Below are 13,602 nucleotides of genomic sequence, written 5' to 3' on the forward strand. Positions count from 1 at the left end.
ATCAGCCTAAATGCTATACAAATGATCTTTGATTAGCTTTAAGAGACAATAATAGTGTGTATTTGCCATCTTTAAACTGATTATGTGCCACATGAAACTTTCATAAACAGAAAATGTTTTGTCAAACATTTAAGCTGCTTTTCACATAATAGGTATCTCATGCTTCAGCTGATGTTAGACCACTGCATTTTACATACATTCTTCAGTTGTGCTTGCATCACTTTAATATCAGTCTACGTGTATTCATCAATCCCTGAGAAGCAGTTCTGAAATATTGGACACATGGCAGTCAAAATCCAGAGTGTCATTCCAGATCTCATTCCTCTGTCCTGTATTTCAGGAGTTATTTTTAATTAATGTTGTGACCACAACCTCTCACATAATATTACTAGTGCAGGATTAGTCAATGAAAATGATGAAACTAGTCATAGTGATAGTTTAGCTATCTGATTAAATACTGCAAGAGCATGAATAGCAGTTGGAAGAATTGGATAATGTTACACAATATTTTGCTAATAACTCTTTAAAACAGTAGAAGTATTTAGGGGTAAAGATATTCTAAAGAAATAAAAATTTAGAAGCTCTGTTTGCTCAGGCAGTATAATTTGATAAAAAAAGTGAAAAGCTGGAAGGTCAGTTGCAGACTGGCAGCCTAGAATAGCACATGGCAAGAAAAGAGTTGGCTAAACTATCATTTCCTGAATTGTGACACCTGGAAGGAAGAATTTTGTTCCTTCCCAATAATAAAGCCATTGTTCCCACCCTACTCTTTGCCTCAAAATGAAGTGCATCTTATTTTGTTTTCACCTACTATTTTCAACTACTTTAGTTTTCAAAATTTATCCCTCTGCTCCTTATACTTGGTAAACTGACACTGTGTTTGAAACCTGAGTTCTTCAAACACCAAACAGCTAAGCAAAATAATTTAACTTTTGTTGATTTAAAACAGTTAATAGAAAAGCTTTGGAACTCTGATAACTTTAAAAAAGAATAGAATCAATTTATGTCTTCTGACCTCTCCTATGGCCAAAAGAAATGTCTCTAGATCACACAGTTGTGGAAATTCAGTACATAGAGTCATATGCTTTTTACACAGATTGTGTCAGAAAAAGCTTTGGATGTTTAGATATTGAGCACTACCTTGACAACCACACATCACCATTCACTTACAACATCAATTATGTCTAGACATCAGTCAGTAACAGTTCTATCTTAGAAACTCAGTTTAAATCATTATTTCAGAACATGATGAAAAGTTCACCCATCTCAAGCCTCCCCATACTCAAATCGTTACCAGATGAGTTTATCTTTGTATTTGAAAGCAATCAAATTAATTATGTTAAATAGAATAGAAAACAACAGTTAATCCACAGTCACTGGAAACACAACATATGCAATAGTTTTATTCTATGTCAATTAACAATTATAATTTTACTTTGTTTACTGCAAACTATACATTTTTCAAAGAGTCACAGAGGCATAGGTTGTAGATCTCTGCAGGTCACCTACCCCAGCTTCCCACAGGCAAACTTCTGGAGGCTGGCTACCAGTAGCAAGTTAAAAACAATAATTGGATCATCCCTTATCTCCTTTTCCCCGTAATAAACAAATCCAGCTCCCTCAGTCTCTCCTTGTATGGATAAAGGGCTGAAGCAAATGACATCTTAATAGCCCTCCTCTGATCTCACTGCAGTTTGTCAACATGTCTCTTGTACTGGTGGGCCCAAAACTGTACAGTATTCCAGATGAAGCCTCACCCAGTGCCAAACAAAGGGCAGTAATCACTCATCTCAACCAACTAAATACATTCTTATATATTCATAAGCCTCACGAACTGTGAAGTTTTAACAGCAGTTCAAAAAACAGCAAGAAATTACTTTAGTGATTCAAAATTTTAAGAGCAATACACTTGCTCTATTATTTAGCACCACTGTTTTCACACCTTCCTCAATAATCATCATAAGGACAATATATACTATATACTACATTTAAGATGCTTACCTGAATAACTTTGTAGAAATAGGCATACTGTCGAGCTGTGTTTTTATATTGGCTAAAGACATCGTGTATGGCCTGAGTTGACTGAAGATACTGCACTTCATCTTCTTCAAAATAGAGAGGAGTGTCATATTCACTGGGGAGTGTCTGGATGTAGGGCAGCCAGAAAGAGTTGGGGTTGGCTCGCTCACAAAGAAGATGGAATGCCAATGTTATATTGCCCATGGCTTGAAGAATTCGATCTTGAGAATACAGTGATCCTGAATTAACCCAGAAAGGTGAGGCACTAAATTAATTGTCCATGGAAAATATCATTCTAGATTTACTTTAAATGAACATGATGAGATAATGTATAAGAATTTTCAACAAAGGAAAAAAAAAACCTTTTCAGGTTTCTAAAATATTTAGCTGCCCACACTGTATTATGCTGCAAGTTATTTGACACCATAAATGCCTCATGTACAATTGCATGATGGAAGACATGAAGAAACTAGAACAATACTCTCAGTATCTCAGAACATTTTATCTCCAAGTATTATAAAAGCGATGTGATATGTATTCAAAATAACACACACGCTTCTGGAAGATATCTAGTGTGCTCAGCCAGAAACAAAGAGGAAAATTAAATTCTTTCCACTGACGCTTCAAGCTTCTAGGTATTCCAAACCTGATGGTCGGCATGATAAGCAAGTCCTGTAATAAAGGAGATCAGCTAAAGAAAGAAAGTCTCCTATTGAATGATCCTATACATATCAACTTCTTGCTTAAGAACTTCCTTAAGCTCTTACCTAATACTGAATTTTTAGCTGACTCAACAGTCATCAACAGTTTTCTAGGAACCCACAGAAACAACTCTTCAGCCTACAGAAAAGAAAAAATGCATAGAGGGTCAGTTAGCATTTATAGGATATGCCAAGTGTCTCAAATATACATCATCTTTAAATTACAGCGTGTTTTCTGGTTTGTTTTGGTTTTTTTAATCAAAATTATTCTGAATCAAATTTCTTCCTTCTCTTCCACTGCAAATTAAACAAGCATGCTATGTTTCATATTGTGGTAACCAAATGTTCCAATCTGCATTACACAAAGCTTAAAACAAAGACACTTAGATTTCAAAATAAAGTCCTTCAGTTTGGAACTGCTAACATGTAGATTGTCCACACAACCTCAAAGCTACCAGATACGTTATATTGCTATTAATTGTGTGATCAAATATTTTCTCCCAATAGAGGTTTTTTCACATTACCCATTCCTATTTTAGAAGAACTGTTCAGGACTTTCATCAAATCAGCAGCGCTAGTCTTATCAACTATGTGCTCCTAAAGCCCTAAAATGAATATAGTCGTTTTCTAATATTCTCTCTACAACAGCTGATTGTTCTTCAAAGCTGTTTCCCATCTGTAAAATGGGAATGGAAAGAGGCAATCTTAAATGCTTACCTTTAACAGTTAGTTAATCGTGTGTGTCTATATTCCTTACCTAATGATCAAAAGATACTCTACAATTATCAGGTAATTTTGTTTTTTTAGTTTTCACTGGAAAATAAGTATTGCAAATACCTCTTTCTGAGCAAAAGACCAGTGCTTTAAAAGAAGGGACATGAAAGAAGAGAAGAGACTAAGTAGTTAGAAACCATGGAAGAGAGGTATACATCAATGGGGTAGATTGCTCTGGTGATTAGGTAAACTGCATAGGCCACAGAGGAAAAAAAAGACTGATTAAAAATTCACAGTATTATCAAATAGTCATCAAAAATAACACTCAATTTTATCAGTAATTTTATTTCTTAAGTATGTGGAGTTGAGAGCATTTCAGAGCATCAGTTTCATAAGCAGTCAAAAGGGGGAAGGGAAGGTGCTGAGTGTTTCAGAGCTCTGCAGCTACATTCCAAACACGATTTTCTAATCTAAGCCAAATATTCACATGCTCACCTTTATCTCTCTTGTTGCTTTCAAACCAAACCCCTCCTCTTCAAAGTTAGCTATTTCAAAACCCTCTGTGGATGCTCCATTTTCAGTTGCCCACTTTATCAATTCAGGGAAATAGTCATCTCTTTTTCCATCAAAGACAACAGACAAACCTATATACACAATTTATTAAAAAACAAATGCAAAAATAAGAAGATCTAGAAAGATAAAGAAGTTCAATATAAAAGCACATGTAAAAAGCTATCTGCTATCCCACAGCAGTTCTACTTTGAAGTAGCTGAGTCAGAACTGGTCTTTGTTAAGTGTTACTCAATAGTATACAAATGTCATACCCAATTTTCATCAACTTAAATACGCTGCCACACTGGCTTACCAGTCATCTTAAAAACACAACCACCTAAACTGAGCTGTGATGAAATGTAAAACTCCCCTTCTCTTTCCCTTTTAAATAAGCTGAGCAAAAATACTTCCCAGCTTAATACTGATGATAAATGCAATCACAACATGTTAATACATACACAAGGAGGAATTTGAGAGGCAAGCTGCAATTTCATTAATTCAGCACTGGAAATGACAATAAGCAGATCTCAAGCTCCTTCTCTCACATACAAAGCAGTTAGCTTTTTCCTGTAGCATATGGATCGACGTAGATAACTAAAGACTGATCCTCCTGACATCACAGAGCTTGTCCAAATTTTTACACTTTGCTTCAAAAGACTTGTGGTCCTCTGGTGGAATCACAAGCCTCCTTCATTTCCTCAGCTTTCCCCTTTACCATCATCCAATTTGAACCTATGCATTATAGTTCCTGGCTTTACTCAGCCAGCATCTGTTATGCTTCTTTGCCTCTGTGTTCCCTTCAACCCAAACTCTAGTGTCAGATCATGTTAAAAATGTCCAAAAACTCATGAAATGCTCAGGCCATTTTAGGAATGACAACACATCATCAGCAAGTTGCTTACATCCGAAGATATTTTGGTTAAGCACAGGTGATAAATACATCTTTAGATGAAAAGGATTTTAGGAAAGTAATATTAGTGTACTTGTAATATTCCCTCCCACTACAAGTCATGCCTTTCAATCCTCAGAACCAATCAAATCTGCAGTTAACATAAAAGTGCAAGTAGCATCTAAAGCTATAGTCTTTGATGATGCAGTAGAAAAACTCAATAAACTATTTTCTAATGCAATGAGAATGTGATGTACAGAGATTTGGCTTTTTTTTTTTTTTAAAAAAAAGTTGGCATTTCTCCTTTATTTCATACTCCCTTCAGTATGCTGTTTTCTCCAGAATATATTCAGAACTAAGGTCTCACAAATCTAGTAAGACTAGTTGCATGGATTTAAAGAACTTTATAGGTGTTTATACTGTCTGGGACTTTGCTCTTCTGATTTGCAACACTGACTACTGTATAAGGCTACTGGAAGCTTTTAACATCAAGCTTGCATTTGGAACCATTCTGCAAGCATCTCTGAAATTCTGCCTCTGTTCCTCATATATCATGTGGTCCAATACTTCCCACATTTTTTCAAAGTAAAGAGAAGAGCAGCTCTTTAAATTACAAGCACTATTGGGGAACAATTTATTTCTATACTGAACAAAATATAGCTGTACTGATAAAAATCTATATTGAAAAATTAGATTTATTTAAAACTTTGCTAATGAGTCAAACAAGGAAGAATTTTAGAAAGTAAAAATACTCAGTTTTCAAAGTAAGATTCTATAATTAAGATCATTTTAGTTCACATTCTGCAACCCAGCGTTCTATTCAAGAAAAGCACATAGTATGACACTTTAGGCAATATATATTCATTTATACATCTTACAGTTCCCAAAAGCAATTTATACTTCCTTTGCTAATTGTTTAAAGCCTTTATTAAGCTAGAAAACTGTGCAGTATAAATTACTATGTTCCGTTAAAAAATAGTTTTGAAAGACACCATACTATTCATACTCACTATGTATGTAAAAGTGTTACGTTAAAAGCCATTTGTATGTCAATAGTGCTGTGGTTAGTAGGTTTTGCATCTTTCAAGAAAAAAAATATGTCCTGTTAACATAATACTGTTATACTAGTTCTACCATAGCAGCCATTTCCCCCATGTATGTTTCAATCTTTCTGGTGCAGAAGAAAGATACATTGAACAGCCCAACCCCAACACTAAATCTGTTCTTATTAACCTAAATTATGTTTTACCATAACACATGTATTACATCATAAAACCCAGGACATGTACCATACATTTATAGAAGTCATGGGACAGGAAAACAATGAATCAAGTTCACCTCTACAAAGCTACACTCAAACAGTATCATTTATTCTTCCATATGCATTCTGCCAATAACTGATGTTCAGAGTTTTAAAAGTCCCTTCATGAGTAAGATTCTTCTGCATTAGTCAAAATTATGAAAAACAGGTGTGAAAAGGACATTTCAAGCCTCTAAGTACTTCTTCAAGCAAGTATATGAACAAGCTCCATTTTAAATGCAGTCTGGCTTTCTTGCCATCATCATATAAATATCAGAGAAGAAAGAATTGTTTCAGGACTTTTTCAGGTACGTCTAGCCACAATCTATTCATTCCCATGTTAAAAACTTATTTCTCTGTCATTAAAATACAACAGTCATAAAAGAGGTTAATTTTACTAAAACTACATGGAAAGCATTTTTTAGAGCATGCCTCCAAATAAAAACAAAACTAATATGAAAATAAAATATCAACAATGGTGAGCTGTTGCAGAACATACTGGAAGAAAACTGTTCTTATTTGAAAAATAATACCTTAACTTCGGAAAATTGGCAATAAAACTCCATATTAACTGTGGTACCACAGTCATTTCTCTACTTGAATTTTATGCTTGATTTATAGCAGACAGATTTATTAGCTGATGTGTTTATTTTGTGCTTTTATATATTTTTGTCGTAATTTAATGTCATGGTGTTGAATTGCTGAAACTGCTTCTATGTTCAGTAAAACGTTCAGGTTAAAATAAAATAGTTACAAAACTAAATTTGAAATGTTCAGATTTATAGAGGCAGAGGGATAGACTATGCAGTCAGGAATCGAAAAGACCTATTTATTCTCAAAGGATTTTTACTTCTAGTTCTTCAGATTGTCATCACAATCTCAAGGTCTTTTTTCCACTTACCAGACAGAATTATCACAGGATCACTTGACTGTGATATTGACTCAGAATTCTAAGTATTAAAATGGTTAATGCCAGTGGTTATGCCCACCAGAACATTTCAGAAACACTTGCAAGTGTAAAAAGCCACTGCATATCAGAGAATTAAGATTTTTGTCCCAAAATAATAGGATTGCATAATATTTGTACAACAACAACAACAAAAATATTACTTTTAACTGTCAACAGACAATTCTTTAGGCAAATCAATACTCTGAGCAATCCTTCTCTTACAGTCTTTTGCATTTACCTTTTTGCTTCTTGCGAATTTTCTCAACAAGTGTACGAATCTGTACATATTCTTCCCATTCCTTACCAGGACCTGGGGTAGGACTGCTGCATTCTGGAAATAAAAATGCCAAATGAAAACATTTTTTTCTTAATAGTGTGTGTGTATATATATATATTAACATGAGAGAAAAGGTCATAGTTTAACAGTAACTTTAACTGAACCTTAGTACTACTTGTCCTTCAAACACGTTTACATGGTAAACGCTGTAATCTCTATTGTTATAAACATCCCATTCTTTGATATGTAATTAATACAGTCATTTGAAATTTTTACAGTATAATGTACTTCAAGTTATTTTATTTTTTTTTATATTCTTTCAGATATAAGAAGTATTAAATGTTTCACAAGCTAGGAAGAAAAAAAGGTAAACAACCAGACCATTGAAGTAGATAGTCCCTCAGGTAAAACCAAAAAAAAAAGGTATGTTTTCAGTAATCCAAGCAAAGCACTCTGTTTACATTAGCCTGCTTGCCATAATTCTTGCTGTAATGAAAGCAGATGATAATAGGACAGAGCTTACCTTAGTAACTGAGAAATTTGCTGGTACATTTGACCTGCCTAGTCAATAGTGTTTTCATAGATACATGTGTACTGGAAGGACAAGCAAAGGAACACTTATAGCCAAGCTTTAGCTCTAGATTATATCCACAATGTCTCTGACAATATTCTAAATGCCAGTGTGTGGATTTCTTGATCTAAGCCATGTAAATCCAAGTGGACAGCTGAAGATTACTTTGCTCAACTGATTTGAAAAATCTTTGCATTGAATAAAATATGGAAGCTTGACAAAAAGAACAGCTGATACATGTCTTTGCTTAGAAAATTAGATCTACGTTTTATTTTTGGTAGCAAAGCAGAGGCCAATTGTAGCATAAGCATCAAACTGATCTGCCAATTCCTTGTCTCCTCTTTGCAAGCAATGCTAAAGAAAAATTCTAATTTTTCTAAGGCAACATTTAGATGTGTCCAGGATATGAAAATTTGGACACTTGTGTTTCAAGAAATGTATCTCAGCACAGTTACTAATGACAGTAGCAAGAGTGAACAGTATTTTAGCACTAACATATGAAATTATGCTCTGCTTTTCGTATTTACTAGAAATAACGGATGAGTTCAAAGTTCCTCAACAAGTGAAACAACCTCTGGTCTATACACAAGAACTAAACACTACAAAAAAGTTTCCAAACAACAAGAAAAACCCCATTCTTATTGGGGAGACAAAAATATTAGTGCAGTCAAACTGAGTTGCATTGCTGCTTTCCACAGTTAATTCCTCTATTCTGATACCCATTCAAAGTACTATTCAAATGTTAAATAGAAACAGTGTAGCTCTTGAGGTTTACAAGAAAAACATTTTTGACAACACTGCAATGTCACATTACCTAGAGTAGACCAATATTTATGCTTGTGTTGAGATGTAAAGCCAAAAGCTGCCAGAAATACAGTATTTCCAATACATACACATATAAATAAACCAATAATGGCACATACTAACAGAGTTATATATTCTGAGATACATACTATACTATCTTAAGCAAGATGAAATAGCAAGTTGGCCACTTACAGGAAAAGAATAGAATTCATTAGCTTCAACAAGAGAACAAGAGAATGTTTTTGAGCGGTCTCCACACCATCCCCTTTCCCAGAGAGGCATAAAACTGAAACTTACTTTGCAATAACTCACTGATTAGATTCAACATTTCCTTTGGAGATACTGTTGCTGTGGCTCCTGTACCTGACTTCTGAGTTTTTACTCGGCTCTTCTTCCCCATCTTCCAACTAAAACAGATTAAGAAGCAAATTGTCACCAATTACTAAGAAACAAAATACAATAATGATGAATGGACAAGATCTTATTTAAGAAGAGGATGAGGAGTTGTTTCTGGCACATATGTAGGTGCAAGTATTATTTGCATGGCCTGAACACAAGACAACCACAGTGCAATCTGAAGCAATATTTCATGTAGTTGCACATTAATTACCTCAGGGTAATTAGAAACTAGAAATTATATAGAGAAAAAAATAAATCATTCTGATTGCTTGCAAATTCATTAGTTGTGAACAAACATGGATACCAAAGTATCCATGCTATACAAAACCAGGTTATTTTACCTCATCAGCTGCACTGTGGACATCAGCTGAACTAGTATTTATGACTACACTAAACTAGTAATTCAAAATGAATAGGAAATTAAGTATTTCATTTCAAAATAAAATAAAAATCACATGTATGTCTTTGCAGCTTGTGGTTCAAGACAACCAGTTAAGGAAAACTTATTTTCAGTTACCACAAAAAACCAGAACATCATCGTAGGCTGGCTTTCCAATATTCAAAGCCCCTTGTTCTCATGGGGGACTTAAATCACACATCTACTGGAGGGGCAGCACAGCAGGTTGTGAAATAGCCAGGGAATTTTTAGCATGCACTGGGAGCAAATTTTAATGCTAGTGCTGAACAGGCTTATAGGGGAGGGGTTGTGCAAGATCTGGTACTCATGAATAAGGAAGAACTGCTCATGTTTATGATGGCCAACAGCAGCCTCGGATGCAGTAATCATGAAGTGGTAGTATAAGATCTTGAGGCAAGAAAGGAAGGAAAGAAGTAGACTAAAGACCCTGGACTCATGACAGTAGGGTTGGTTCTTGTTCAGGGAATGGTAAGCAGAATGTCCTGGGAAGCTGCAAAGGAGCCCACAACAGCCAGCCATCTTTCTGAACTCTCCTTGGAGCAGAAAAACAAGCCTCCCCAACACGCAAGAAAATTAGCAGGCACAGCAGGAGGCCAGCTGACTGTACATGGGATTCCTCACTGACTGAGCTCAAACGAAATAGAAACATATGTAAAGTAGAAGCAGGGAAGGCAACCAGAAGAGAATATAGATGCACTGTCTGGGCAAGCAGAGACTGAATTAGGGAGGCCAAAGCTCGTCTGGAGTTGCAATTAAAGATGGATGTGAAAGGCAAGAAGAAACACTTCTACAGGTATACCATCAGCAAAAGACAGATTGTGGAAAGTGTAGTTCAGCTGCGAAATCAGGAAGCAACCTGGTGATGAAAGGTACAGAAAAAGCTGAGGTACCCAACACCTTGGGCATGGTCTTTACCAGCAAGGTGTGCTCTTAGGCTTCCCAGGTTCCTGCATCTAGTAGCAAATCTTGAGGAAGGGAGGATCAGGTTAAAGACTATTTAGGTAAGCTGGACCTACACAAGTCTGTAGGACCAGATGGGAAACATCCAAGGTACTGAGAAAGCTAGTTGATGTCACTAAAAGACTGCTATGACCTTTGAAAAGTCACAGTGATTGCCTTTGACAGAGAACAGGTAACTTACAAACAAACAAAACCCAACAGAAAAGGAAAGTGGGGGCAGGAGGGGATAAAAGATCCAGGGAACTAGATAATGGCCCGTCTCGCCTCATTTGCTGTACAAAATGTAGAATGAGTCCTAAAGAGAAGCTATTTCCAGGCACAATGGACATGAACGTGACTGGGATCAGACAACTGAGACTCCTTAAGGCAAACCATGTACAACCAACCTGACTGCCTTCTGAAGAAATAAGTGGCTCTGTGGACCAGAGAGAAACAGTGGTTGCCAGCTGCTTTGACTTAAGCAAGGCTTTTAACACTGTCTTCCATAGCATCCTGGTTGTCAGACTGAGGAGATGTAGACTGAATCGTGGACAAAAAAACTCCCTGGGCCATGAGGTTCAAAGAGTTGTGGTTAATAATTGTAAGTCTAACTGCCAGCTGGTTAAAAGCAGTGGTCAGCACTGGTCAACATCTCCATCAGATTTTGGATGCTAGGACAGAAAGCATCCTCAGCAACTTTACAGATGATATAAAACAGGGAAAGCAGCCAACACGTTGGAGGGCAGGGCCACCACTCAGAGATACCTCAGCAAACTGGAGGAAATGGCCAACAGGAACTTTATAAACAAAGACAAATGTAAAGGGTCCTGCATTTGGGAAGGAAAAAAACCCTATACAGCATTTCAACTGGGAGACTCTAGCAGACAGCAAGTTGAACATAAGCCAGAAGTGAACCCTTAAAGCGATAGAAACTAACCATAGTTTGAGCTGCATAAGCAAGAACAGAAACAGCAGGTCAAAGTAGTAATTATTCCCTTCTGCTTGTCACTGGTGAGGCCACGCTTAGAGTACTGTACAGTTTTGGACCATGCAGCACAGGAGAATCTGACAAACTGGAGCACATCCAGAGGAAAGCCATTAAAATAGCAAAAGGGCTGACACATGAAAGACATGAGGAGGGAGTTGGGTTTGTTCAGTCTGGAGAAGAAGAGCAGCCCACAACTGTCTTTACCTATATAACAGGGTGTTATACTGGAGGCAGATTCTCCTCAGACGAGCACAGCAAAAGGTCAGCGGGCAACAGTCACATGATGGCAAGGGAAATTCAAAACAGATGTAAGGAAACTCCTCACCATGAGAGTGGTTGAGCACTGGAACAGTATGGAGATTTAACAGCATCTCCAAGCAACTTTGGAGAATTTAAAAATTTGACTCAGCAAGGCCCTAAGCATGATTTAACTTTGAAGTTAAAGAAGAAAATTGAGTCTCTCAATCTCCAGAGGTCCCTTCCCATCTACATTTTTCTATGTTTCTACCTTTTACTGCAACCGATGTTTTCACCTGTGTATGGGCAGCCTATGTAGTCTATACGGTATATAATATCTTCCTGTACAATTTAGAAGATTTTATGTCCAGTTACTTTGCAGTGAGAGGGGAGTCAGACACATTCAGGTAACTTTGAACATCGGAAAGTTTTCAACTGCCTGTGTCATCAAGATCACCTCAGCCATAACAGCTGTAAGTTACCACACACTGCACAGAAAAATCCATAAAAATGCTAAACATCACTGTATAGAAGTAGTACTTTAGATTCCAGATGTTCTGAGCACTCTGTACATATAAAAGGGATCCTTTTATCCTTGGTCAGTGTAGCTAGCTTATGCAAAATAAAATGTTTCCTCCCATACTCATATCAAAAACTTTTGTTCTTTGGCAGCTGATATTAATACTGGAATGTATCGACCAGCAGCTGAAAAGCTGCTTCTCCACACTGACCAAGGCTGAAACAATTGCAATCCATATGTTAAGTAACTGTATAGGGGAGATCTTTTAAATACAAATGCTAAACATGAAAAAACTTCTAGTGGGAAAGGTACGTAATTTGGTTGCTTCCTTTCCCAGAGTGAACAAGAAACTGCCAAACCCAAGGCTTATTTTAAGTACTAACTTTGAATGATCAAGAAGCAAATTAAGGTTAACAGTGTTAACTTATTAACTCAAAATTAAAAGGAGCTCAAAACTGACTGAAAAGAGAACACCTTGTAACAAAAGGGAAATAAATCTAAGCCAAAACTATAAGGCGTTTTCAAAAAGGAAAGCAAACAAACCAAATCCTTTCATCTTCCAACACTAAACACAGTGCAATGAACAAGACTATCTCTGAGTACATGGAGACTGAAGTCTTGGGGCATCATCCCCCTGCTCCGGTTTTAGCTCTCTCTAGCAGATATCAGAGGTTCAAACAACCCATCTGCACTGCGTAATTTTATCAGTCCCCCTTGAGTTGCATAACTAGCTTGTCCAGAACAGCTTCTGTATTGAACTGCTGAAAAGCCCTCATATGCAGGCTGGTAAGGAGAGATTCACTGTAATCACATTGGCTGGTCACACCCCTTGAAGTTTATAAATTAACACTGGACATTTTCTTGAAAGACACTACCACAAGCAGTTGCATTTGATACGCGATTTGATAACATTTTCCAGCTCATATGAAGCAGGGAGTAATGCTCATTATGAGATCCATATTGAATTTATAACACTACAAACTGGAAATAGGAGCAATATAAAAGACCAACCTGCCATAATATAGTGTAATACAAAGCCATAGAAGAAAAATACCAACAAAAGAAGAACTTGAAAAGTTTCTTTCCATGATCTTCCCATTATACACTTTTTCCTTTTTTCCCCCCTAGTAACGCTCTCATACTTGTAAAAAGATAAACAGGGCTCTTGGTACAGGAGGCCACCTTCACAAAGACTTTATTTGCATGTCACCTATTTACTTGAGTGTTCCCTTCTCCCATAGGCCATCCTGTTACATTTATTTTAGATCCTTCTGCTTTTAAGAGAAATCCAGTCAGATGGGTTTATAATGGATCCAACAGCAGGT

At 36.5% G+C, this 13,602-nt stretch overlaps 1 protein-coding gene across 3 annotated transcripts in view; it reads right to left on the minus strand.

Moving 5' to 3' along the window:
- Positions 1 to 13,602, minus strand: part of SETD3 (SET domain containing 3, actin N3(tau)-histidine methyltransferase) — a 62,245-nt gene that overhangs the window by 29,039 nt on the left and 19,604 nt on the right. For 2 of the 3 annotated variants that reach the window (XM_074825080.1, XM_074825082.1), the window contains 5 exons: positions 9,074 to 9,183; positions 7,363 to 7,455; positions 3,930 to 4,078; positions 2,787 to 2,859; positions 2,002 to 2,258 (listed from right to left, as the gene is read on the minus strand). In XM_074825080.1, coding sequence (XP_074681181.1) covers positions 2,002 to 2,258; positions 2,787 to 2,859; positions 3,930 to 4,078; positions 7,363 to 7,455; positions 9,074 to 9,176 — 675 coding nt within the window. In that variant the 5' untranslated portion in view covers positions 9,177 to 9,183. Of the gene's footprint in view, positions 1 to 2,001; positions 2,259 to 2,786; positions 2,860 to 3,929; positions 4,079 to 7,362; positions 7,456 to 9,073; positions 9,184 to 11,724; positions 11,744 to 13,602 lie in introns of those variants that run through there. The other variant, XM_074825081.1, reaches the window with a different exon arrangement.

This window comes from Strix aluco, chromosome 4 (assembly GCF_031877795.1).
Source record: "Strix aluco isolate bStrAlu1 chromosome 4, bStrAlu1.hap1, whole genome shotgun sequence".
In the NCBI taxonomy this organism is placed as follows: Eukaryota; Metazoa; Chordata; class Aves; order Strigiformes; family Strigidae; genus Strix; species Strix aluco.